General features: G+C 41.4%; 2 protein-coding genes across 3 annotated transcripts in view; one reads left to right on the forward strand and one right to left on the reverse strand.

Annotated features, from left to right (window-relative positions):
• Positions 1-8,943, forward strand: part of DNAJC13 (DnaJ heat shock protein family (Hsp40) member C13) — a 104,257-nt gene extending 95,314 nt beyond the window's left edge. For both annotated transcript variants that reach the window (XM_019508849.1, XM_019508850.1), the window contains 6 exons: positions 285-458; positions 2,478-2,657; positions 3,044-3,184; positions 3,586-3,729; positions 4,493-4,592; positions 8,101-8,943. In XM_019508849.1, the coding sequence (XP_019364394.1) occupies positions 285-458; positions 2,478-2,657; positions 3,044-3,184; positions 3,586-3,729; positions 4,493-4,592; positions 8,101-8,198 (837 nt within the window). In that variant the 3' untranslated portion in view covers positions 8,199-8,943. The remainder of the gene's footprint in view (positions 1-284; positions 459-2,477; positions 2,658-3,043; positions 3,185-3,585; positions 3,730-4,492; positions 4,593-8,100) is intronic.
• Positions 8,944-9,727: 784 nt separating this feature from the next.
• The window catches only part of ACAD11 (acyl-CoA dehydrogenase family member 11), a 68,801-nt gene continuing 50,681 nt past the window's right edge, over positions 9,728-27,847 (reverse strand). The window contains 8 exon segments of the mRNA XM_019508710.1: positions 9,728-10,508; positions 11,930-12,039; positions 13,509-13,625; positions 15,291-15,445; positions 16,715-16,786; positions 17,329-17,414; positions 18,911-18,957; positions 18,959-18,978. Coding sequence (XP_019364255.1) covers positions 10,394-10,508; positions 11,930-12,039; positions 13,509-13,625; positions 15,291-15,445; positions 16,715-16,786; positions 17,329-17,414; positions 18,911-18,957; positions 18,959-18,978 — 722 coding nt within the window. The 3' untranslated portion in view covers positions 9,728-10,393.

A 27,847-nucleotide genomic window follows, 5' to 3' on the forward strand; every position in this document is an offset into this window, starting at 1 on the left:
TGTGATTTGCATTTGTTGTTGGTGTAGTGAGAGAGAATGTAAACTGCTGAGCCTGGTGGAAAAATTCACTTTAATTCAAACTTCCAGTCAAACTTCTGTCATGCATCAGATCAAAGAAAATGGAGGTTAACTGTGCTCAGCTCTATTCTGGTGTGTACAATGCTTATTTAACATAATTGTGGTAGTAAACGAGTAAGTGGATTGCAAGTTTATTCTTTGCTTCCTCTTAAGAGGCCGTACTCCTTGTGCTGTAATGTAACTCCCTGTTCCTGTCCACTTCGCAGTTGCCTGAGGACTTTGCTGTGGTGTATGGTGAAGCAGAGGGTGAACTTTCAGTAGGGGGAGTCTTCTTAAGAATCTTCATTGCCCAGCCGGCCTGGGTTCTAAGGAAACCTAGAGAATTTCTTATTGCACTGCTGGAAAAATTTACTGAACTACTGGAGAAAAACAACCCCCATGTAAGAAGACTTTTTAGCTCTTACTCTTAAGATTTAACTGATTTCTGCTTTTGTCGTCTTCCCGAGCTGTTCTTCCATTTAAAAACTACTTAATGCAGAAGTAGGCAAATCTATGCGAATCCAAACAGTTTCTTCAAGTGTGTAACACTGGCTGGCTTGGAGAGAAGTGTCTAGCGCAACTAACAGGGAAACTTTTATTTTCAGGAAAAATGTTTGAAGCTGCTGAGAAATGGGTCTTTGTTCTGTGCCATGGGTTCCATGCACTGTGTACAGTTCCATAGGCACTCTAGAACTGGCTTGGAGTAACTTGATTAATCCACTGTATCCAAAATTATAATTACTTAATTTTGCTCACCCTCGTGGGGTGAACAAAATCATTAGTTTCAATTGAAACTAAACGGTGAATAAGCCAATTCACTTCAGTGGTGTTCAGGGAATATTACAAGGAGGCTGGAAACTGCATCTGTAAATGAACAACAAAACTAAATGTAGGTATGACTGCAGCTCATGCACATAACTAATTGGTCAAAAATAGCTAGTTTGGATATGTGGCCATGGTGCTACACTTAATGCAGAAGACTGCAAAACCTATCTGCAGGTTCTCATCTGGGACCTTGGGTAAGTATTTGGGTAGTTGGCCTATGCCAAGCTTCGTGCCCTAATGGCTTTCCTTGAGCGTTAATTGAACCATTTTACTTCCAGTGCTAGCTCAGGTGTGCTTAAACAAATTAGTCAAAGGTAAGAAGTTGCCCATCAGTCTTTTGTGACCTAGGTGGACAAAAACTAGTAATACTTGCTGTTCAAGCATCTTGTTGTGGGTACAGACTGCACAGGAAAACTGAGCCACTAAGGCATTAAGTTAATTTGGGTTTGGTTTGTGTTGTGTTATTCCCTCCCCCCCAGTTAAGTACTCTATGCTTAAATTTCTAATTTGACTTTGATCCCTTGTCTAGATCAGTGGTCTCCAAAGTGGGGTGCATGTACCCAGGGGGTACGCAAGATGATCCATTGGAGTGCGGGAAGAAAATATTAGAACTTCTATTTATATATTTTTATCTAAAAAAATAAAAATTAAGCTTTATTAATATTTTTAATATACAGATTGACACTGGAGCCCTCACTCAGTCTGTATGTCAAATAAATATACATATATTGGGGATGCATGCTCAAATTTTTTTCCGATAGGGGTGCACAATTTAAAGTTTGGAGACCACTGGTCTAGATAGTCAGTCATGTTCAGTTGCTTCACTTTTTATCTAGTTTGAGTTTTTTCTGTGGGGGTGGCTCTTTAGTGAGCATGTGCGCACACTCCTGCAAACAAATGAATCCAGTTTTTCTTGGAGCAATATTGGGTTTCATTCAATTTTGGACATTAGGCCTGCTTACCAAAACACGCTTCACTGGACTGTTGGTTCCTTTACAGCAGGGGTGGGCAAAATGTGGCCTGGGGGCCGGATGTGGCCTGCCAGGCCATTCTATCTGGCCTGCAGGGCCCCTCAATTTTTTTTTTTAATATTCATCTGCCCTGAGCTGCCTGTCATGCAACCCTTGATGGCTTGCCAAAACTCAGTAAGTGGCCCTCTGCCCAAAATAATTGCCTGCCCCTGCTTTATAGCACGTTAGTTCAACCTAGCTCCGCAGTGTCTATATAGATCAGGTGGTTGAGTGGGTTGCTTTGGCACCTTGTATAATAGCCAGTTGAATCAGCTTTAGATAAGTGCCAAAAGCCCTATTAAAATGCCCAATCTATACAGATGTTGGGTGAGCTGAGTCCAATCCATGCAGTACATCTTTTGGGCATGCACTAGGATCAGCATGGGATCCTGCAGGTTTGTTTTTTTTAGTGGTATTTTTGCTTGTTTTTAAACATCTGTGAGCAGTCTAGAATATCGTCCAAAGACTATTTCTGAATTAAACTTAAGCTACAAAAAAAAAACCAAAAAACTGTATGCAGTGATACTGTCTGTTTCTGATCTGAAATGCCTTAAATTGTTTTATCAAGACCAGCATGTTTTACAGGGGGAAACCTTAGAAACAATAACAACAGCAACTGTGTGCCTCTTCAGCGCTCAGCCTCAGCTAGCAGATCAACTTCCACCACTTGGTCACCTTCCCAAGATTATCCAGGCCCTGAATCACAAGAACAATGCCATTCCAAAAAGTGCCATTCGTGTCATACACATACTGTCAGATAACGAGGTATTGAATTTGAAGTTTTATTTGAAAGGTATGCGGAGGTGTAAGCTTATGTCACCCTATTGACCTGGAGAGGTAAAAATCTTCCAGGGCTCATAACATTTCTCCTGCAGGATGCTACACTCCTTCACTGTAGCTTCTAGCCATAGATGCTTACTCTTTTCTTTAATCTTCTGACTTGGATAGCAAATAGCTTATTTCATCCTGATCATGAGAAGCATGATGTAAAAAAAAATTAACAGCAACTGGTGCCTGCTGCCATCATGGCTGAGTCTAAAACAGGGAAGGAATATTGAAAAGGTGGATCTGCAGTTTTATGCTACAAGTTACTGCTATAAAAAATTATTGCTTGATCTTTAGATGCATATTTTGGTTTCTTTTTTATGTAGCTTTGTGTTCGAGCAATGGCATCACTTGAGACCATCGGTCCTCTAATGAATGGAATGAAAAAGCGATCGGATACAATCGGTCTAGCCTGTGAAGCACTTAATCGAATGTTTCAAAAGGAGCAAAATGATTTAGTAGCCCAGGTAAGCTGTTTTGCCACCTCTACACCCACTCTATACAACAGTCACTTCAAGAGGTTTCCTTTGCACTTCCTTTCAGTGTTAGAAGCCAGCCTTATTTCTTGGCTTGCAGTATCTGATATCCCACTTCTCTGAGCATGGTGTGATTTTTGTCGGAGGGTTAGAGATCATTTTCCCCACATCGGTCTAGTGCTGGACTAACAGTCCTCTTGTTAACTTGGTCTTACACCATGAATAAGATAAGTTGCTAATACAAACTGTAACTTCCCAGGCAACAACCCAGGAGGGGAAAAGCCTATGTTATGCACACTGCTAATCTCTGAGATGGCACAAGAAGGGAATGTACATTCAAATGTTATCAGCCAATTGAATTTTAAATATCCCTAAATGATTCTGCATTGTAGGCTCTAAAAGCAGATTTGGTCCCATACCTGCTGAAGCTGCTTGAAGGTGTTGGCCTTGAAAATCTGGAAAGCCCATCGGCCACAAAGGCTCAGATTGTTAAAACCCTGAAGTCTATGACTCGCAGCCTACAGTATGGGGAACAGGTGAGTGATCTCGACTGGCCTGCAGCACTCGAGCTGAGGTTTTTCTGCATGTATACATTAAGTGGCAAGATTTATCTCGAAGTCAAGCCGTTGACATCAGTCCGTGCATAGCTGCCTATGATGGAAAGGCTTGACGGGTGAAATTCTAAAGTTGGTAGACTTGATTCACAAGTCATTTCTCTGAGGACAGGGTCTATAGAGTTGCAGCCTAAAACAATCTTAAGATTCTTCTTAAGGAAGTCTTCTGCTTGGAAGCACTGACTTATTTGAAAAGACATTTAAATATCACCCAAGAAATGCACATTCCTCTAACCAGTGGCAATGTTTGTGGCTTGCACACAATATAATGATGATCTTTTTAATATCCCTGTGGTTCTTGGTTCTTTTCTCTTGGCCATGTTCGAAGCTGTATTAAAAAGAGCTCCAGAGTTGAAGCTGGGATGCCTCTTATACCATTTATCTGGACTGGCATCTCAGGCTAAATCTGGGGTGGGACGCACATAGCTAGTAGCATTGTCTCCTCCTAGTTGCTTGGCTGTTGCGGGGGAAGCAGAGCACAATGGAGAAATACAAGCTAATAAAAAGCTCACCTGTATATCCACCCACCTCACCCTAGTGAAGTCAGGGGCTCCTTCCTCTTATCTAAGTCAGTTTGGGTTCTATGTGTCTTTTCTGGGGGTTAAGCACACAAATCGCCAACTTCAGTTCCATTGTTTTAAAAGAATTAAATGTCTTCCAATTTATAAGCATTTAACTGTTGTAGGTAAATGAAATCCTGTCTCGTTCTTCTGTGTGGAGTGCCTTCAAAGATCAGAAACATGACTTGTTCATTTCTGAGACCCAAACTGCAGGATACCTTGCAGGTCAGTAACACTCGGATCACTTCTGAACATTCAAATGCATTTTTTCAAATGTCTGAATAGTACTAACACTTTTGGACTCTTTTTCCTTTTAGTTAGCAGGTGCAACTTGTTCCATCATGAAGGCTTTTTGTGCTGTCATGTGACCATTTCATTGTGCTACCTTGACATATGTAAGGCTGGCTTTTATGGTTTTGTAAAATGAATTACTAGGAAAAACTTTTGTAGTACTGGAGTGTTCTTGGCTTTTAAATTTGCAGTTGCCATGTATTGTACTGTGTGGTTTCACTAGGTACTTATCCTGTAATTCTGCATTGGCTTTGCAAATGGGCTGTGTTCTCAACAAGTTTTATTTCAGTCTCTGGAGCTGACATACATCTTTATAGCTGCAAGGCTTTGGTTGGCACATCTGAACTTCTTTTAGAAGATATTGGTTACTAATTTTAATGGGCTTGAGTTGTTGTTTGGTTCTGAATCCCCCTCCTAGTAGCATGCCATAGTAGAACCCAAAGTCTGTTTGGTCACCCTTAAAAGCTGTCTGACATCAAACTGGGTATTACTTCATTTCCACTACATGCTTTTTTCCAAATGACGACATCTTTTGCTCCTGAAAAGCAGCATGCTTAGTTTTTTTTTATGCCAGAGAGGCATAAACTTTTGCTGCTTATTTGATATTGGGATATCTTACTGCAACATCACAGCTGTAATAATACAAGCATGCTGCTTCACAGCTCTTGGGCAAGTAACCATGGCTGGAAGAGCTTAAACTTTTTTTTAAATGATTTTTGGAAATTGACTCATGCCTAATCAAAAGAAGAGGCAAAATACTTCAGAGGAATCCAACTGCGTTTATCTGGGCCAGTCCCAGAGCAGTGACTGCACACAGAGCGGTGGTGCAGGATGGCAGCAGCAGATGCTGCATGCAAGCTTCCCCCTCTGGGATTGGCTGCTGCTACTCCTCGATGGAGTATGTAGCTTTTAAAGTGCTGGCTTTTCAGTAATTCTGGATTTTTGACATCCAGATTTATGAGGTTAATACTGTATAAATAACAGAGTCAATAGGGAAGGGGAAACTTCCATATGAAACTTCTACACAAATTTCTGCCTGAATCTCAAAACCCTCTCGGTTAACTGAGTTTTTATCGGTTTGACTGACTATCCTTAAAGGTTCTTAGTGTTTGGGGCTATATAAGCATGACTAAGTAAACCAATCTGGGGCTTTATTTCACTACTTGAAGAGTGCCCAGTACTGAGTAATTACAAATCCAGCTGTTTCCAAAAGCCACACTGTTTTAAGTCTTGTTTGACAAGCTTCTTGGCTATCAAACCTCATAGTTAATGGTTCCATGTTGGGATATAGAATAATAAAGGTATCAAGTCTATCAATCAAACATTTTGTATAAAAGCTAAACAGTCCTATAATATTTCTTATGCAAACATACTTTGTAAGCTGGCTTGGTAGGTGTGCTAGTTCTCCTCTTTTTTTTCTTTAGGTGGATGAGAAATGAGATTAAACTTTCCTTCAGGCTAAATTCCTTTTGTATTTTTAAGGGCTTTCAGATCCTAGAATTCAAGGCACTGTAGAAATGTAAACTACAGCTTTTTTCAGTCCAACATTGACAATGTTCTACCTTTTTATCATTGCTTCAAACTGCTTTGCTGTCTGCACTTCCCTTGCTTCTTATTTCTCTTCCCTCAGGTGTGTCTTCTCCTTCCCTTCTAACTGGTAGCAGTCCCCTTCACCTCAGAAGTGGGCTTTAGATCTGCTCTGCCAGGCAGCTTGCTAACTTCTGTGTAGCTCTCTAAAGCAGGTAGATACCACTTTGCAAAAAGCATGTTGCATTCAGGACACTTTCAGTAACAAATCTGTTTCTAGATGCATGCTATATAATCTAAACAAGCGTGTAGTCTCCTGTATTGCAAAATACTATAAGCTGCTGCTGCTGTTGGTACTTAAATCTTGCTTTTTGTAACTCTTCTGCTAGAGAACCTCTGGTTAAGTAAACTGGTTGCCAGATGGTTCCTGAACAATTTTTTTGTTCAGAAGATTTTCTAGGGAAAGGCTGGAAGAACATGTGAACTGGATTTAGTATGTTTAGTCTCTGCTATGGTGCCCTTTGAATATTCCCTCCCCCTACCTCTGTTTTGTATGTACGCAGAAACAACTAGCTTTTTTCATACAGCAATGCGCTGTCCAACAATGACTGTCCCTCTTATGGACATATATCTTCCATGGTTCTTCGGAAGCCTGAAAGTGGTATGCTGTTGTACCAAAAGTGAACAGCGTGAAAGACATTTTCTGCTCATGAGATGTTAAATAGCAGTTATCAGTGCTGTGAAAAGGGAAGAGCCTTGACATATACTAGCTTTTAGGTCTTAGTATTTAAGTAAGCGGGGGTGGATACTGGGAAACTTTGACATTTTGTAAAATGACAATTATTAGCTTTTTCTTTGGATAGGGGGCACCAAAGCCCTTTGTAAATACAGAGAACGCAGAGTGCTGCAGTCTCTTAAAAATGGATCCTTAAGCTTCTGATAGCTTGCTTCACCTCAGTAACCTGGGCTGTCCACTTCATGCTTCCACTTCTTGTTTTACTGCTTGAACTCTTCATAGCCATGAAAGTAGACCAGTTTCTACATTTTGTGAACTTAACTAAAAGTGAAAGGCTTGCATGCAAGATGCCTTGTTAATATCACAGGTGAATGGAATATTGTACTCATTTCTAATCCTGAATCACTGCTTCTACTTACAAGCCTCAGGTCTCATGTATGAAAATGCTTGTAGCAGTGACTTAATTTGCAAATATTTGATTAGTCCTATGCTGTACTGCTCTAAATGGGAGAGCTAGCAGGAACTTCTCCCTTGTTTCTCCTAATTTTTAGTTTAAAACACTAGGGGTCTTTTTGCTAGCTCAATGACTTGGCAGTTTTTAGCATACAGAGTTCCTTATCTTAACTGAAAAGCTTGCTAGGATCTTTGCTGCATGTCAGAAGGGGTACATTACCTGGTAGTGAGACAATTTGGTGCCTTGTCTAGAATATAGAAGCTCCCTCCAGGCATGCCCTGAAGCATAATCCCAGAGGGAGGGTTTCTGTTGTGAAATACCTTCATACAAGTTGAGCCACAGATTTCTGTACTGGTTTCTCTTTTGCTTGGCAGTTCTCTGGCTTTCTTCCATGTTGGTAGATGGTGGATGAATAATGCTGCTTTCAAGCATTTCTCTGCTCACTTGCTAGGTGTTTAGCTTCATTTGATCGTTTTTAAGAGACCTAGATACTTCCTAGCCGTAAGCACCCTGTTTTTAAGGAAACCTTACAAAATGTGCGCTACAGGGACTAGGATAGACAGAGAAGACTTTTTAGCTTCTGGTGGCAAGCCCTGAAAATTCACTGGGCACACAACCCCTTTCCTTCTCTCCCTCATCCCAACAAGTTTAACAGAATTAAGTTAAACTGCTATTTTGATATCTTGATCAAAACTAACTATTGCTATCTGTCTTTATTCTGCCAGGCCCTGGAGTCGCTGGTTACCTTACTGCAGGGACAACATCACCTGTAATACCCAGTGTACCACCCCCAGTAGACCATGAAGTGGGAGATGCCAGCTAAGGGATCTGAAATACCCATGAATGATGCATAAAGGCACAATGGCCAGTGATGAGGAATAACACATTCCTCCATCTCCTCCATTGAAATGAATTTTGCTGCCTCTGATTGTTTCACGACAGTGTTATTCTTTTTTTCTATGAATATATTTTTTTTAGGAAAAAGAGTGATTCTATTGCATAAGAAGAAAGCACTCTGTGGATCAGCTGAAATGGGTACACAAGAATTTTTTTCTTGTTGTACATAAGCACATTTTTGTTCCTTTATTTGTTTACAAGACTGTGAATCAAACTTTCCTAGTTTTTTATACTTTATGAATTAGCATGACTGGAGTTGAACTACAGTCTAGAGGAACTGGGCTAAATCTCACTTGGACCCCACCATCCCCACCTGAAGGACACTTTTTTTTTTCTTCAGCCCCAAGTCTGACATGACTCTTCTCCATTGAACTTGACTTACTCGGGGGTTTGTCCCTGCACTGGTTCACTGATGTCCTTAATGATTTAACATGATCTTCCTGAAATCAAACAACGGTAGATGTTTGTATGTATAACTGGCTTTACCAAATTGAAAAAGCTTCAGCAAAAAATGAAACAAAAAAAGTCAACAAGTTATGTAAGAACCTAGTGTAATTGTGAAATGTTCTATACACTATCCAGTATATAAAAACTTTATATTGAATGTACATTATACAGATCATATGTACATAAAATTTTAAAATAAAGGGAAAAGAGCCTTGTTAATGAGACACAGCTGTTCTTTTAATGGATTTTTCTTCTTTTGAAATCCCTGCAAGGGAAAAAAGTTGGAGGTCTAGCATGTAAACAGATGGTATATTCTGAGACCAGAATGAATCATGTAAAGGCAACAAAGATATTTGAATCCAAAAACCCCCTGCACCACAGACACCAAAGCAATTTTTTAAATGGCAAATTCTGCAGTTGACTACAGTTGCATCATAAGTTGGCAGCGATTACACCCATGGGTGATAATGGAATGGTACTTCTGTTAATATTTCACAGAAAAGAAATGGGAGGAGTTGTATGAAAATAGGTGTTCATTGGAGCACCTTGAGTAAATGGCACAACTACACTACCACAGAATTGGACAAATGGGAAGCTTTCAAAAGCCTGACTGCTGGCTATAGAGAAGGCACAATTTTAATAGACTTGATAGAGGTGCAAGAGGGTGGGGAACATTCACAGGAAGTAGTTGTAAAGTATACCTGGTACCCTAACCACTATTCTGCTATAGAGCATTATTGTATGGGAGGCTGGAAGCTAATGCCACTGCTCTTTCCCTATACTCAAACATCTCTACCTGAACTAAGTGCCTCATGATTGAATAACAACTTTTTGACTTGGTACTAGAATGTAGCAGGAGTCTGTTTTTCTTCACTTTCCATTGGTGGGTGGACAAAATACCAAGCTATTTAAAAACAATTATAATGAATAAATCCTGGACTAGAATGCTTTGTTGTCATTGCAAATATCCATATCTTCCCTTTTTTGATGAGGCTCACACAGGTTTGATCATATTTGAAAAATGCAGCAGTTTATTTAGGAAGCTTTTTTTCACTTTAACATGATTTAGCATAGGTATAACTGAATTTGGATCATCAAAACATGATTCTTAAAAAAGAGGATTGAGATTAGAAGGTATGTGGTTTTTAAAGTATGAAACGGCTACACAGTTTGGGGGAAGGGAGAGTGCAGCAGTTGCTCACCATACAGGTGCATGCGATAGGTGGAAACTAAAACCCTAGTACCTCCTCAATTTTTTGCAAACATGGAGGTAATTGGCTTTGTTTTTAAAGGCACTTCTTATTTGTGGGTATAGACAGATGATGATGATGATGATCACTTTACATTCTTCTCCAGGCACCTGTAGCAAAACTGTGAACAAGGAATGTGCTGGTGCAAGACCAAGGAAAGACTCCAAAATAACCTTCCGTAAGTCACTGGCTCAGCAGTTTAAGCTGGTCTTCTAGCAACTCTTTCCTGAGAAGCAGTATCTAAGCAGAATCCAAATTAAGCCACTCAGTCAGAAAATCAAATAGGCGTAACTGAGTTGAACTACCTTCATCATTCCCTCTACTATTTCTTGCAATTCAGGGGAAAAGTCTCATATTTGGTGGATTAAACTGGGCTATTAAAGCAGATGCAATATCATCCTGGGTACAGGTTCATCCTTAAACACTACATTCTTGCAGTCAGTTTCTTAGCTTGGTCTTGTAGTTCCAATTTTGCAATTGTTGAGAGGTGAACTTCATCAGGCCCATCAGCTATCCGCAGGGTCCGAATAAGGGCAAACCTAAACAAGAATTTCTCAGTCAGTGGTGGGCTCTATAGCCTGCTAGTATCAAGACAGTCTGACACCAGAGAAGTGGAAAAAGCTTTGCCATTTTGCAATAGCTTGTTTGCTTGCTTTAATATGTGAAACCATGCAACTCGTTCAAACAATGATGGCTGTTTTGGTAAGCAATGCTGGCCTTGGAACCAATCCTTTTTAGTACGTGCAGCTATTCAGGAGGTGAAAATGGTACTATCCTGTCTGAATCTGGCTGTGTGAAGTGGGAGCCTTTGTACAAATAAAGAGCTCACAGGAAAAGTTTGGGAAGCAAACCTTGTGTCTCTTGGCTGCATGGTACTTGCTGACTAGTACCATGCTCTCTCCTCTGAAGGCCTTTTCTGATTTACTGGTGTATCACAGAAATGTTGTCTTCCTGTGCCAAAACAAGCGGCTTCATGCCTCCAAATGCCAGTAATTCAAATGAATCCTCTTCTTTTTCTAGGCCTGCTTGCTTTCTTGACATGTCTGAGGTTACAGGAAAGACCAAAAGAATCCAGGCTCCCTGTGTGTTCAATTCCTAGTCAGTGCTGCCCTTGAGTTTATGCTGTTGTAATGGGGAGAAGATGGGAAGGCACAGCACTGATTTGTAATCAGTGATTCTCAGCCTAGACTCTAGGCACCCCTTGGAAAAAAATGCCAGCCCTTTGTGTTTGCTCACATTTTGACTACAGAAACAAAACAGAGCAAGTCTTCTAGTGCAAAGAACTCAAAATTTGCAATGGGTCCAACTGTTTCTAATCCTAGGCTCTTATTGGAACTCTCTGGGTTTCTTTTGTGAATGGTATTTGTGCACTTAAGAGTGCTAGCACTACATGCCACCTTTGACAGTATCCCAGGGTGCTGGAGCACCCCACTTGAGCATCACTGATTAAGTTACTTGGGGTTAAGCAAGGAGCCAAAACTGAGGTTGTCTTAGGGGAAGGTTTTAATCAGATTTTGCACTAATATTTGTGCAAAAATGCCTCAACATGGCATACCATGACTAAGATGGTGCAAGTCCTGCAAGCAGTCTGGCTATGCTAATGTGATGCTTAACTTAAGCGTAGTATACCCTGCTGCTTAGGTAAGAACTGCAAATTTGGCCAGACTGATGCTGATAACAGAACTATCTTAGTCTGTGGAGTTCAGGCCAATATTCATAATGGTTCTCCATAACCTTTATCAACAAACACTTAAAATATGAGATCATGTAGAAAATGCTGTGTTTATTCAAGTTGGATTTGGATCACGATGCTGCATCTGAGGACAGACTCTTATTACTGGGGCTGTACGAGTCTGTCATGGCGGAATTCAGGTCAAGAGCACCTGAAGCTCTGATCACTTGAAGCAGCTTCCCTAGAAAGTAGAAATGCAGGTACTCTTGGGTAAAAATTCTACTCCACGTATGAGCCAAAGGAAAATCCTGGGAAACTCCGGCTCCTCCACAGACTTGGATTGCATAATCCACCACTTTAAGGACTGCTCTTGGTGCAACAACTTTGCATATAGCTGTTTGTTTTTTTTTAAAGAAATGGTAGATTGTGAACTAGGCATTATAGAGGGGTTTGTTTTCTTTCTAACCACTAGGAGGACAGGATATGCAGCAATTTTACACCACTTCCCCTACATCTTTCATGGAACCAAATCCAGGTGCTGAATTGTATGTTTAAGGGGACTTAACACTGACTTTTCAGGAAAAACCTCAGTGGGTAGGAGTCGTCCATGCTTACTTTTGACAGCACTGCTGTAAGCTGCATTTGGGAAGAGACCACTGGGTCATCAAATATGAACCACACAGGCAACCCCTGCTTAGCGCTCTTAATTGGTTCCTGAAATAAACATTAAGCAAAACAGAAAGTATCTGATTACTGCAATTGTTTTTAATGACCCAGGATGGAGACCATGAATGTTACAATGAAACCCACTGAGTGTTAAGTGAAATCAGGTATCAATTTTAAATGAGAGTTATAGCAAAATAGTGTTAAGCAGGGGTTGCCTGTATTTGAATGAATGTCTCATTAGAGCCTGATGCAGAAAGATTTGAGTGCCTTTAGCCCCTGAACAGAATGAATGCAAATTAATGCACAAAAGTGTCCCAGAGTAGGGTTCTGTGATTTTGCTCTTAAGCCATCCAAGTATAGCCCTTAATCCTAATCTTTTTTGGCACAAAATTGAGAGCTCCATGCCACTTAATACAATGACCAACTATGATCAAGGTGTCTGAACACTTATAAAAGAAATTAATAGTAGTAACCAAAACTACAGGTGGAAGAAAGGCCAGGGTCCAAACTAGTTTGGCTAGTGAAGCAGGCCTTCAGCTTTTTGATGGCTGCATGATGGTGGGGACTATCCTACTTGCTGGTTAGTACCATACTCCCTCCTCTAGTGGCCCTTTCTAGTTACAGATATATTACAGAAATGTTGTCGTCTTGTGCCAAGACAAGTGGCTTCATGCCTTAAAGCAGTAATGCAATTCTATTTTTTTTGCTAGGCCTGGCTGTTTGTTTCCTTGACACATCTGAAGTTGCAGGGAAAGACCAAAGAAGCCATGCTCCCATTGCAGTGTCTAATCCATAAACAGTGATGCCACTGATTTTATGCTGCTGTAACTGGAAGATGATTGGGGCCCACAGAATTGATGTAGGTTGGTGATTCTCAACCTCTTCAGACTCAAGCCCCCCAACCCCTGCTTGGAATAATGCCTTCTATTTGAGACAAATTGGTTGTTTAAATACCTTAAATACTTCTGGTATTTCTTTATTATTCAAAATTGAGGAAATTGGACAGTTTGACAAACGAAAAAACGAAAAGCACTTTTGGTTAATATGGTGAAAGTGCCATCCCTGATCAGCAGGCTAGTTTTGATCAAGTATTCAATTGAAAGATCAACCTCCATTCCCACAATGAGAGATTCTTGAGAGCACTGGTTGGTTGCTTGCCCCTGCCTCCCTCCTCCTCCCCACTCCAAGGGTCATAAGTTACCTCTTTCCTGGCTTGTGTGTTGCCCACTGTGTCTATGATGCTGGCTGCTTTCAGGGTAAGCAGTCAGGCCTGCTCGATAGCAATGCGGCTTTCTGCAATCCAGTGTGCAACAACTTCCTTCAGAGACAGAATATGATAGAAAGCAAGTGTGAAACAAACAACTGCTGGATCTCCAGAATAACTCAGCTATGATAATTTCTTGGCTATGATACTAGCCCCAGGAAAAAGCTTTCAAAACTAGATTCCCAAATTTATGGGAGAGGTTGTTCAGCCTTTCCAAAAACGAGGCCATTGCTTTTAGCGTGCCTGTCCTCAAGTGAGAACTCCAAACTGAAACTAGAGAGACAAAAACATCGTCAATGTATAAGTTTGTCTCCCCAAGTGTTGCCCAGACCCCAGTGAACAGGGGCTCTGTTGTGCACCTCCAAGGTTACTATGTAGCCTGCTTCTACTAGTCTTTGAAGAGAGAGAGAAACAAACCAGCATGCTGCTCTTTCCTTGGCTCTTGCTCCTTTGGCTGCTATTCAGTCTTCCCATTCTTCTGGGCCCCACTTCTGTTGCCTACCTCTCCCAACTTGCACATCTTATTGCCCACTCAAGACCACCTCTCTGCCAAGTCGTTCCATGATGTACTGGGATTGATTTCCCTTAGTTTGGTGCTCTCCAACTGGTATTACTAGTTGCCTAACCACCTAGGAAAGAGTTGTGCTTCGGTGTCTGGGGCACTTGCTCCTGTGTTAGTTATGTTGATGCATTATTAAATGTATTGTACTCAAAGTTGTCCAGATGCTTAAATCAATAGGTTTGTAGTAACTTCAAATCTTTTTAGCAGTCCTCTGCTATTTTAAAACTGTTTACCTTTTGTGAAGCTGCCTGTCGGGGATAAACATTTCTGGGCCATTCACAAAGTTAGGATTCCACCTTGCATCTTTTTACAATACAGAAGGCCAAAATGTTCCTTCATATAAATCCAGCCTGTTTAGCTTCAGTGAAAATAGTGAAGCCAGCTCAATGATGATATTCCACAATCTTGTTTGTAATTTTCAGTCTAATTTTGCCTTCCTTTTAAAGTGATTCCAAGAAGTGTGTACAGTCCCTGGTTTACTACTTTTGAAGCAATAATCCCAAGCTTTTTTGTTTAACGGGAATGTGTGATATACTTCCACTTATATTTTATTCTGTACAAAGCCTCTTTGTAACCTGTTCCAAACACTAGTTTGGCTTCCTTCTTCCCACCCCCTTTTACTGTAAGAAAAAACAGATGTTTCTTTTGCCTGGCTGACTGCTAAGAACACTTGATGTCTGAGACAACTTGTGGGAGTTCTCAACACTTACCAGAAACCAAATTTAACTTAATCAATTTACAGCCATGCCAAAACTGGCAGTTCCCCTCAGGAAAAGGAATGCTTTGGATGCTGCACCCAAGTAAGACGAATGTCAAGCAGGCCTATATTTTTGCAAATGTAAATGATTATGAGGATTAATTTTAAGGTCATATAGACACGCAAGTCCCTGAATAGCCCTACAAATTGGGGACAAACACACCCAGATGGTAAAAAGGATGCACAAAATGAAGCATGCAATACTGGTGCCTGCAGAACTGAAGGTCAGTGTCTGAAAACATGGCCCTAAGGTCTCTGGAGTCCATGGGAATTGAAGGTTAGGGAATAATACCTGTAGCAGCGGCTACAGTGAGTATTATAATCTTCAGGTTTTTCCTGCACTAAGCAAAGAGGTATTCATAATCTGTACATGAACTAGACAATGAGGAAGTATGCTTACATGCTGGTACAGCTTCTTCCCAAAGGTTGCTCTCTGTGCTGCATGCTCACACATTATTTCTAAGGCAGATTCAGCTGTACCTATTGACTTCATGCAGTGATGTATCTGGCCTGGCCCCAGCCGACCTTGAGCAATCTCAAACCCTCTTCCCTCACCTAGGGGAGAGAGGTGGGAAACAAATGCTCAGACTGAACTCATTTTAATACTTCAAGGGGCTACTGAAGAAAGTTAATGTCTAGATTGCAAATACTGGTTAAAGGCCCTTTTACAGAGGAGTCTGGTTATAGAACTTATCTGTAGTGTTTTTGATTCTTAATAGTTGCATAGATGTTAAAAACAAAACAAAAAAGACATATGCTTATATTAGTTCCTGCTAGTACCGTTTAGGTTCAAGGGGCTCATTAAGCTGATTTTGATTTACTTGGTTACTTCCCAAATACTTTACCAATCTTATTTTAAACATTTCAGGGGTTGGGATTTTTTTCTTTGATCTGTAGCTTCCAGAGTACAACTGATGGAAGTTAGATTTAAAGATTAGACATTAAGTGATTCATAAGGCTCCAAATCAGGAAAACTTTTGAAAGATTGCTGCCGAGGAGGAAAAGCTTTGTAAATCTTGGGATTTACCCAAAGAGGAGGGTTGGAGCCAAGCCAAAGGGACAAAAAAGATCTTCTCACAGGTTGCAAAGGGGTAAGTAGCACTGGTTGCTGGCTTACTCAATATGACTACATCCCAGTCCTGAAGAAACTGGTTGTATTCCTTGTGGTATGGCTGCGGACTATGTAAGAATTCTGTATTGAATGATGCTGAGGCAAAGCTGGCATTTTAATAGTTGGAAGGAATGAAGAAAGGAGATCCTGTTTTTGTGGGGAAAAAGCTCTACTGGGGTTTGCTTTGCTTCAGCCTGCCATGATGTAGAAAGAATTTTGGCACCACTGGTATAGCAGCCCTATTTACTTAAAGTAGCTCCCTGCCCCAGCAAATAAAATTCATCAAGTGATATCATGTAGCATCTGCAGCTGTGGTATGGGGACAGACCAATTTTATCCAGATGCTTTGAAATGCTTTCTTGGCTGAGCAAAGATCAGGGAGCTAAAACAGATTAAATGTAGCTGGTTGGTACCTTGCTACAGAGAGAGAGAGGAACCCAGTTGTTGGGTGTGTTCTGAAGCAAAGAAATACAGACCTGGCCACAGTCAGCTAGTTGACACTAGTTTCAAGAATAAACTTATCTCCAAAAGACTATTAATGGAAACACTGTCTTGAAAATGTAGAACAATAATCATGTATATTCCTTACCCTCAGAGCTCTATAAGGGTTACTTAGCATAAGTTGGGCAGTTTTTTAAAAGGACACTATTTCTTGAAGTTAGCACCATGACATTGACTTGCAAAGTCACTTGACATTTAGCAAGGAAGCTTACCTAATATTATATTGGAGACAGGTACTCGAACATTGTTAAAATGCATCTCAAAATGTCCGCCATGAATATGATCTAGAGGTAAACAAAAACAAATCAAATGTCAGTGTATATGAAGAGTTTGCCAACATGCACAAATTAAACATTCAGTACCTGTTCTAATTTTAGATAGGTATTTTAGGTGCCCAGGTAGTATGTAATGCTTAACAGTATGACTCAGTAGTGACATGTGCATGGGGGTGCACGTGCACCCTCTGTTAGCCAGCATTCCTGGGCAGGGGTGGAGCAGGTGAGAGTGCTGGTGCCCCCATGACAGTGCCAACCGGGGAGTGCACCAGGAGAAGCAGCCCCACCCCGTGGCCAATCCCACTGACTTGGAAGTGCCAGCAGCGTGCCACTGCCAGTTGCAGGTCGGCAGGATCAGCCACTGCAGGGGGACCCACCCCCCGGCCTGCAGGATTGGCCATGGGGCCCCCCGCAGTTGCTGACTGTCCAGTCAGGGGAGGCAAGTGCCCCCCTAACTCAGGAAGCACCAGTGGCCCATGGTGTGACTCCTAAGATTCCTGGTGTGTTAAGATGGTGGCAAATATGGATGAATACTACTACTTTTTCCTTACCCATGTAGCCAAACACAGAGAGAGGTCTAATAAGCTTCATTCCTGGCATGTCCAGTGGAACTAAGATCATACTGTGCTGTTTGTACCTGATCAAAACAAAAGTAAAACATGATGAATCTTGATGGCAATTTTAAATGTTAAAAAAGAACATGCTACAGCCCTAGGTCAACCAAGTACTGAAGTATGCGCAGTCTCAAGACCACGAGCACTGTCCTTGACTTCAGTGATTGTATCTGCATGCTTAAACTTACATGTGTGCTTCAAATGACAAGCTACCAAAGGCAGAATGCAATGGAATCCAAGGCATGTGTTGCTGCAAATATATTCCTTCCACATCTTTATAGAGTCTCTACCTTTAAATAGCCACTGCTGGTCCTAAAATACCATCCTTCCTCCCTTGCATCTTGAATCAGATCAACCACTTACTCTATCTAAAATTTAAGAGGCAGGGTGTGATCTTTATTTTGCATTAAGAAAATAATCCTATTTTTTACATTCTTTACACTGTTTTACATCTGTTGTTAGAATACTGGGGCACACAACTGGAAGGGACCTCTTTAGTCACTGAGTCCAGTCCCCGGTTACTGCTGGTCACCACATTTCCTAATCTCTTTTGCACACTGTTGTCCAGCATTTCAGAGCTTGATGGGTGAGGCCACTCATGTTAAAATATGCAGAATGGCCAAATGCCAGCACTACTATATGTGATCGACGAGACCGATTCATTGCATAATCTACAACACATCCATAATAAAATAGAAAGAGTTAAGGTATTTTCAATGCAGGTCTCAGATCCTGCAAAGACCCTTCAATTTTAAGGCTGTGTTTTTGTTTTTTTTAATTTTGGCTCATGTAAGTTTGCACAGTGAAGTCACAGTACTCGCAGCGGGACTCCTTGCAGGGTATAAAACCTAAGCATTTGAGTAAGTCCACTTAAAACTGGATTAGAGTTTTTAAATAAATGTTGTCCAAATAGATCACTTTTTTGTTTTTTTTTTTATTCCCCTCTTGTGTACATATACATAGTATTTTGCAGTAAAAATGGCTGGGTTTATTAAAGAAATGCTATGCTGTTTGTTGCTCCCTGAACAGGTGCCATGAAAGATCTGTTAAAAGCCCGCATTTAATTAACTTTTCCATATGTGTTGGCACCTAGACCCTGCCTCACTTGAGGTAATGGAAGCTCTGTCCATAACTTTAGTAGAGATTTACCTGGTAGAAGTTTAGCTATATTTATCTGGGCTGATCTTGCAAACTCTATATAGTTTTGCTGGTATTAATATCCAGGCAATCTATCTTCCTTCTTTAGAATTATAGGCAAACAGAGCTGGAAGGCACCTTAGTTCATCTACTCAAACTCTGCTCAAGGCAGGACCAACTCTATCTAAAACATCCCAAACATAAATATCTGTCTAATCCAACCTGAACTTAAGGACTTCGAATCACAAGAGATCCCATCACTCTGCAAGTAATTTGGCTGGTTCAAAACCTGGGGGCCTTCTTGGTGAGGGGGGCAGAAGTGAGGAGGAGCCTTAAAATTGTGTGGATCCTGAAAAAAAAGTCTCAACCACTTAATTCTTACCTGGATGCAGAAGGATTTGGGGTTTTGGCCATCACAATGGCGATTTTTGCAATTTGGATTTCCAGCCCCTAAAACACAAGAAATACTTTAAATATGATAAGCTTTTTTACAACAGGGAATTACAGAAGTTTCACAGAATAATTTATTAGTGCGGGGGTGGGTTTAGTGTAAAAGACTCTTTTTCTTCTTGATAATCCAGAAATACCACATGAAGAAAAAAATCAAAGTATGCAACCTCTTCGTTCACATGAAAAATGGAGCTGATTAGGGAAAGAACTAACCTCCCGGGTTTAGTTCCTAGGAAAAAAAGAACAAAGGAAACTAAATCAATTCCTTTTCCCTGACAGCTGAGCAAATAATCATATAAAAAAACCGCTTATGGAGGTCAGAAGCTGCCCTCTGGAAAGCAGTTTTTTAAAGCCACAAAAACTAAAGAATGTACAGCCACCCATAGCACTATCCCATACATGCTTTTGTACCCAAAGATCCAAAAATGATTATTTTAAGCGACAGACAGAAAAAAAATCAATTAAAATGGCACTTTGTCAAAGACCTGCTCTCTAAATGTTATGTTTGGAGACCTAAGCTATTCCTTTCAGTGCCAAAAGAGGTTTTTGATCCTTTTTAAGTCCCACAGGGACAACATAAGTATGGGATGGTGAACTAGCTAGATTCTACTGGGCTTTATGCAACTCTTATTGGAATTAAAGGAATCCCACTGCAAAGCCCAGGGAAAAGCAGGCACTGCCACTCATGGTCTAACTGAAGGCAGAATTTGATGTGCAGACTCTTTATTGCTCATGGTGGTACAGAAACCAGAAACAGAATTTGATTTTCAAATCTCAGACTGAGTCCAAGTCTAAAGAATTGATTGTTAAGAAAATACATTAATCAATATGATACTTGTGAACTCAAGAGATGGTTGTATAGCAAAATCACTGAGACAACCACCTGGCACCCCCCACAATGCTATTTACTAAGGGTGTAGTCGCACATTACTTTTCAAATGTGTTAAATGCTCCTACAATGGTAGTGTCCACACATTAAGGCAGAAAAAGACAAACTAAGTAACCCCTGAGCTTCTGTTACTCCTCTTCAGGTGAAGATTATCTCCAGCTGGTGTTATGCAGCTCATGTTGCAGTCTGCTCCATGAGGCTAATATCAGCAATTTGTGGTCCTTCAGTATCTCAGGAGGCACTATTCCAACATGGACTAGCTATCCTCCTGGACTCTTCTGCCCTGGGCTGACAACTGAGACAGCCAGGTTGCTGCAGGTAAGTGAGGAGGGGGAGAAGAGGAAAGTGGGGGCAGGAGGAGAAGGGTGAAGAGAGTGTGGGTGGGTCTCGGTGCAACCAAATGGAGCCTGGACTGCTCCTGCATTCCCAGATTGAGCCCTGACACCCCCCTGGGCAGACAGAGGCAGGTTTTGGAGGGAGCAGGTGAGCAGACAGCTGGGGGACTCAGTAGGGGCACTGTGGGCAGCACAAGCCGATCCTGGAGTGTGGGGCCAAAGAGCCTATACTACCACTAGACAGGCGGTGAGCCAGGTAGGTATGGAGCAGCTCCTAGCCACACCCCTATTCACCAAGCTATAGCAGGAGGTCAGAGCTGTGCACTTAGAGTATTCAAAGAATCATAATAAAATTAGGGGTGAAAGGGACCTCAGCAGGTCATCTAATCCAACCCCCTACCCAAAGCAGCACCATCTCCAACTATATGAATTACAGATGTATTAATCCTTAACATGCAACTACTCATAACACATGCTAACTTGAACGTTGACTAACATTCCTTAGACTTAGTAGGTGCTGACTATAACATGTAACTACACTCTTTGTTACCCTTCACAGCAGTAACTTTCATAAATGGAACATCTTTTTCACAGTCAACCCATTTTGTAGATATTAGGGTCAGAAGGGACCTCAGTAGGTCATTGAGTCTGACCCCCTGCCCTGGGCAGGAAAGAGCACTGGGGTCAGATGACCGCAGCCCCAGGTGTTTGTCGAGCCTTCTCTTAAAGACCCCCAGGGTAGGGGAGAGCACCACCTCCCTTGGAAGCCCATTCCAGATTCTGGCAGCCCTTACTGTGAAGAAGTTCTTCCTAATGTCCAACCTAAATCTGCTCTCCATCAATTTGTGGCCATTGTTCCTAGTTACTCCAGGGGGTGCCCTAGTAAGTAGAGCATCTCCTATTCCCTGCTGCCCTCCCCTGATGAATTTATAGGCAGCCACAAAATCACCTCTCAGCCTTCTCTTCTGAAGGCTGAAGAGATCTAGGTCCCTCAGTCTCTCTTCGTAGGGCCTTGACTGCAGGCCTCTGACCATATGAGCGGCCTCCTCTGGACCCTCTCAAGATTCTCCGCATCCCTCTTGAAGTGCGGCGCCCAGAACTGGACGCAGTACTCCAGCTGCAGCCTGACCAGCACCACATAGAGGGGAAGCATCACATCGCCGGGCGTGTTCATCATGCATCTGCTAATGCGTGATAAAATGCGGTTAGCCTTATTGGTCACTTTGTCACACAGACGACTCGGGTTCATCTTGGAGTCAACTATGACTCCAAGATCCTTTTCCGCTGCTTTAATTCTGCACCAAAGATCATGCAAACCAAACCATTCCCCAGCGTAAGAGGAAGTAGCCAGAAACAGCAACAAATAGAGCTAAGCTGCCATCGGACACTTAACTACTGAAGCTCACTAAGAAAATATTAGCCTCTGGAGAGCAGAGCTACCCTGGCTGAGAAAGCCACAGCCTCCATGATAACAGGAGTGCTCTAAGATTGCAGGTCCTAAATATGACAATGGTAGGGGAGGGGGTTTTGCTTTTTTTTGCTAAGCATCATTCTTCCTTTGATAGTAAAAATGCCAGATGTTTACTGTCCCCTTTCCTGACATGATGATAACTATTTTTATAAGTGGAATTAGTTGTAAAATGTAAGTTATAGCTGTAAAGTTTGCAAATTGATATATAAAAATTCTAGTTTAGGTTAGTTTTTACTACAAAGGGTTCCCCAGAGCAAAACAGAAAGCCCAGCCTCAGAACAATTCTGTTCAATTCACTGCCCTGGAAAGCAAAATGGGATTGTGTTGCCTCCTCTTTTCTCTCCAGCATTCTTGGTAGGTAGCTTTCAGTTGATATTTGTCTGGAGAACAGGTTAAATAGATCATTTATGTGCCATATATGAAAGGAGTCAGTCATTTAAAACTTGAAACCTGAATTAACATCTCCTGAGTAAAAATGATATAACCGATCAGATAAAGGTAATACCATTATATGCTGCACTGAAGTATGAAAGAAAGCATACAGATGGAAAGACAAATAACCAGGACAAGTAACTTTCTGTCAGAGCCAAAGGAGCTTTCAGCCACCAGTGCTAGTTAGTTGTACATTTTAATCACAAAGCAATGATTTTTTCCTAACCATGCTCACAACTTTTACTGTAAAACATGCCTCAAGACAAATGTGATCTTCTGGAGTTAACATTTAAACATAGTGATCATTGTAAATATTTTTCAGTATCACATAAAAAAGGAGAAGTTTCCGTTACTGAATGACTGCAACATCTGATGACTAAAATTTTTCATTTCTAATATAGTAAATAGCTAACCACTGAAAACAAGACATCTGGCCAGTAATTCTAAAAATCACAAGTAATTTCTTGGGAAAAAAAAAAGCGGCTTTGTAGAAAAATAACTTTTTCCATTCTTCCTGGTAAAAAAGAGCTATTTCTTATCCCCCCTACTTCCACGCAGTTAAAGTGCTGAAATCAAGATTTTTCCATCCAATAAAAGACCAGTTTCTGGGTTCGACTGAAATAATGGAAAACTCCAACATCTTGGAAAAAATAATTTACTCATATGTACAAACACATGTATATGCTCAAAAGAACTCAAAAAGCAGAGTGGAGATTGCAGAAATGTTTTTTTTCCGGAATTCTATTTTAATTGTGCAGAAATAGCAAATGGGAACCGCAGCAGATTTTTAAGTCATAGCTTTCCTTATTTTCCCTAGCATGGAAGCTGTCTAGAATATTTTAAAATATGCTTTGAGATGAATTTTCATGAACACACTTTGAAAACTACATGACATCTTACATAGGTAAAGAGAGTGATGTCTAAACATTGTCATCTGGTTGTGACCAACCTTAGGTTTCCCAAGACCCTGTTCATTACCTCTGTGCAGTTCTAAACTAAAGCAATGCATGTTTAAAGTTACCTAACATGCCTCAATCACTATTAAAATGGAGATTAAACTTGTCCACTGATGACAGGAAACTTCAGTTCTTTAGGCAGGGGGCCAACTTCTCCTAAGGAAGCTGCTGTGTGGCCTTTGTTCAAGAAGCCAACATGCAATCCTTACGGTCTGGTTATCTCTTGCCCTATGTCTACTCTTCCATTTTTGATTAAGGAGGTTGAGGTAAGAAGATAACTGACTCCTTAGATGACCATTTGACCCTAGCCAAAAATTGATTGCATTTCATGGCCCTGGAGGCATCTTTGAGCCCTATGTGGTATTCCTCCGGGTTCATTCTGCGTTCCTTTTAGTTCAATGGGTACAAGGGGCCCCAGAAGAATGAGGAAGAACATGAGCTGCAGTGATTTCTGTATACTGATAACACCAAGCTCCGTATCTTTACCTTATCCCAGCCAGCCAGCATAGCTGGTTCAATGCTTGGAGGAAACCGCAGTGTGGGTGAAGACTTAGCTGGCTGAAACTCAGTCCAAATAAGACTGAGGTAATGGTGGGGGAGGGGTAGAAAAATCAATGAAGATTATTCAATTGCTTTTATTAAAGGTGGTTCCCAGCCATGTGTAGCCACAGCTCACAATCTGGTGTGGGTTTGAATCCCCCACTGCCACTATTTTCAAGACTTTCCTCCATCCTTACCAGGCTGCATGTTTGCAAGCTCTGAACCCTGCTCCTGTGATCTGTGCGTAGGTCTCCTCCAGATCCGCTTATTGAAATGCAGAGTAAAAACAAATGATGAAATTACAAGATAACAAGAACCAGATGCTGGTAACTGTTCCAACCACTTGCTCCTACCCTACAATAAGTGAAAGCTAAACCAGGGCAGCCTAGTACGGACTGAGAGCCAAAAACAGGGTGCAAGTGGGCTGACAGCATCTACCGTGCGTCAGCTGCTTTATAGAAAGTCCCCCACTGCTATTTGATTATTTGTCTATACCCATACTCTATTGCCTGCAGGTCTGCAACATAAAAATAAATACATAAAATAATAGGTAGGGTCTCAGCTCTTACTGAGTCCCCAGGATTTGCAAAGAAAGACCAGGAAGTTTAAACAAACAAGCAAAAAAACCCTACTTGCATTCTTTCCCTTTGTGCAATGGAAACACCACAAACATTCAAAGAATGAGCTGTCTCTTCAGCTCCTTCCTTAACACTCTATTTACCTGTTTAACTCCAACAACTAGTTGCCATATTACAGAAGGGAAGTGTTTGTTAAAGCTTCAATATTCCTGCCTTTCCAGTTAGTGAGTCAAAATTGCAATGCACATCGCTGCAAGGTCCCAGAAAAACCAAGAAAAACTAGGCTCAACATAGCTGAAGCGTTTATGGTAAAAGCCAAGCAAGATGGAATTAAAAAGAAATCCAAAGCAATCCAACACCCCTGCGGCTATTCTTAGAGATTACACAATGGTAAACATACATTTATTGCAGTAGCCAAATCTAGAGAAAAAAAAAGCTTTTGTTAATCACCTTTACTGTTCATCACTGAAAACAATGCACAATACAACAGCTCTCTTGTTAACCAGTACCTGCAACCAGCAGTGAGTTCTATTTGTATTCTATGATCTACTCTGCCTAGCCATGTATTTTCTAAAGAAGTTTATAGTGTTGGTTTTGATTCAAAGTGAATTCCCCCCCTTGAGAGAGCGTGTCCTTGAGTCAGGCGAAGTCAGCAGATGTGTATGAGCTGAAGTATGCTGATGTACAGCTACAAATATCCCATGGGGAATACCTAGCATGGTAGCTGTACTGCAGACAATGATCTGGGAGTTGGAGAGGAATGCTGCTGCAGAAAGAAAAGGCGAATCACATTCTGGGATGGGTGAAAAGGAGTGTCTTATATAAGGCCAAGAAGTTCCTGGCCCCTCTGGCTTTCCCTTGCCTCTCAGTCCATAAGCCACCAGTCCCCAGCTTGGGGAAAAGGCAGGAAGCAGCTGGGGGTGTTTCCCTCTCCTCCCAGACCAGACCAGGAAGGAAGTGTACAAGCTTTTATTATTTTGGGAAAGTTTTTCTTGTTTCCCCCAGAAGAAACTGAATGAATGCTTGTACACTTGCAGTTTGTACCAGCAGAACGTGATAGAAGTGCAACACCTATACATGGCCTAACACACGGGATGTAATTATCTTTCTGTACTCGGTGCCAGTTAGAAATCCACCTAGATACTGTGTCTGTTTCCAGGTACCACACTTAAAATTGTGAACAGACAAGACAGGGACTAGGGCAGAATAACAAGACAAAGAGCTTTAAAAACACAACCTCTTAGGAAAGAGTGAAGGAATTAGGTTTGTTTAATCTTAAGAAGAGAAGATTGACATACACACTCACAGAGCACTATAATGGTCTTCCAATCTGTAAAAAGTTAAGAAGGATGAACAGAGTACTGGCTGGACTTGATTTACTGGAGGTGATTATGGTTGTTTTGGGGGTGAGAGCAGGCTGCCGGATTTATTTTTGGATCAGGCCCTTAAACAATGGTACTTGTTTCTCAAAGTTGGTATAATGTTGTAGCTGTGATACTCCACAGAAAAGGGGAGAAACAAGATTTGTGTATTTTTAGACAAGCAGGTCTGAGAAAGGAGATATAGGTCTGATCAAGGGCAATTCATTCTCAAAGTCTGTCTAACGTTCTCTCAACTATAAAGGTAGCCCAATGAAAGGTATTACCAAATAAATCTTGCATCTTGTTTATGAAAAGTAGTTGTATGGAAAGCTGAGAGGAGTTAAATAGCTTAAGGGCCTTTAAAATTCTGCCTATATTTAGGTAATGTGGGTTAAGTACTCTGATATCTAAGGTAAATATGCTATAGAATATGGTGGTGTTACAGTACGACTTCCTCTGCAGCCTTGACATTTCTGTTCCTCTCTTCCCTCTTTTTTTCAATGCAGTACAAGTTAACCCAACAGGGCTCTGAAAAAAATGCCTGTTATACTTGTCTTACGTAATGGAAGTGCACTAATTTAAGCACAGGCAGAGAGCTGACAAAACAGTGGCAGGTGTTCCTCCTTAGTGTGCCAAAAAAAACAAACCCTGACCCTTATATTCAAATCTGCCTCAATTGCTTGGCATCCAGCATGCCTTTTACTGTAAATCACGGCTACAGGATACAAAATAACACAGCAGAATAAAATCTGTTAGCAGTCAGTGGAAATCTGCTTCTTTCTCCTGACATTGGGCAGATAGGCTGATCTGGGCATGACAATTTTGGAATCTTAGGAAGAGTTTATGCCACAATGCACGTATGCAGGTTGGTGATAGTTCACATCCTTAAAGCTGAATAACCTTTTATTCTCTATCCTGCTACAGTTTACTCACGTATTACTGGTGTGGCACATCTAACTGACAAAAATCCAGACAGCAATACTATCCTGGTATGCTTCTGTAAAGCACCCAGCTTACTTTCAGTCACTGAAGATGTTATAGTCTTAACCTGATGGAGGCCTTGATCCACAGTCTACTGAAATCCCTGGGAGTTTTTCCTTTGGACATTGAATTGGATGCTTGATCCCTTATTAAATTATCACTGCCTTTTCTACTCTTTGTCTACCAGCTATCTAGTGCTGTGCAATATTGCATCTGACCCAACTGAAAACAAAACCAAACAACAAACGTTCTATGATTTTACAGAGGTGGTGGAATCTCCATCCTTGGAGGCTTTTAAGACCCAGCTAGACCAAGCCTGGAATGTGATGATGTAAGTGGGGGTGGTCCTGCTTTGAGCATGGGGTTGAACTGGATGACCTCCTGAGGTCCCGTCCAACCCTAGTTTTCTATGAGTCTAAGAGCTCCTCAGTCAATCCATAATGATCTGCAAAAAGTGGGGAAATCTGAAGGATTGTCTCTTACAATATTGTACAGAAAGTCATAAAGGTGCATCACTGCCTCTCTTAACAGGCCATAAGACCTTCCTGTTCCTTTTGCATAGCCAGACACCTGTCCAGGCCCACCTGTTTTCATTCCCTTTGTAATTTTATGCTAGGGACAAGCATAACACATCAACCTGTTTAAGTGAACAGAAACTGGTTTAAACCAGTAACAGAACAGATGTTCAGTGCAAATAAACCAGTTTGAAAATGGCTGAAACCAGTTTGAGAGAAACCTGGCTGTATCAGTTAAGTATCAGACTTAACTGATTGGGGTCAAATTGGTTTATGCAATGTCTGTCCCAGACCCCTTCCTAGTTCAAGTTAAATCAGAATCCTTCAGCATCCCAGTTGCTTTGCAACTCTGGGCGGGGCTCTGCTCCAACCTGGCAGGGCTGGCCCCTCCCCTCTGCTCCTTGGCTGCAGCTCCAACACAGACTGCGGGTATAGGGCATCTGCCTGGCTTCCTCCTGCTCCCCCCACTCCTCCTTACAACTCCCTGCTGAAGCAGGTATTCCCCTGTCCCCTCTGCCTTACATAAACACCTCTTAGCATTAGCCAGCAGACCACATGCTGGCTATGGTCAATGCTGTGAGAGACATGACCAAGGCAGACAGGGTAGTGTTGGCTTAGGGCTCTTTAGCTAATCACCAGGTAGCTGGTAATGTCCCCCTTCCTTGGAATAAGTTTTTTAAGAAGAGCATGAACTAATGAGAGATCCTTCTGTCTCATAGTTTCATAGTTTCTAGGGTCGGAAGGGACCTGAGCAGATCATCTAGTCCAACCCCGTGCCATGGCAGGAAGAGCACTGGGGTCAAATGACCCC

Source organism: Gavialis gangeticus, unplaced genomic scaffold (assembly GCF_001723915.1).
Source record: "Gavialis gangeticus isolate Ggan-Ray unplaced genomic scaffold, GavGan_comp1, whole genome shotgun sequence".
NCBI classification, from domain to species: Eukaryota; Metazoa; Chordata; order Crocodylia; family Gavialidae; genus Gavialis; species Gavialis gangeticus.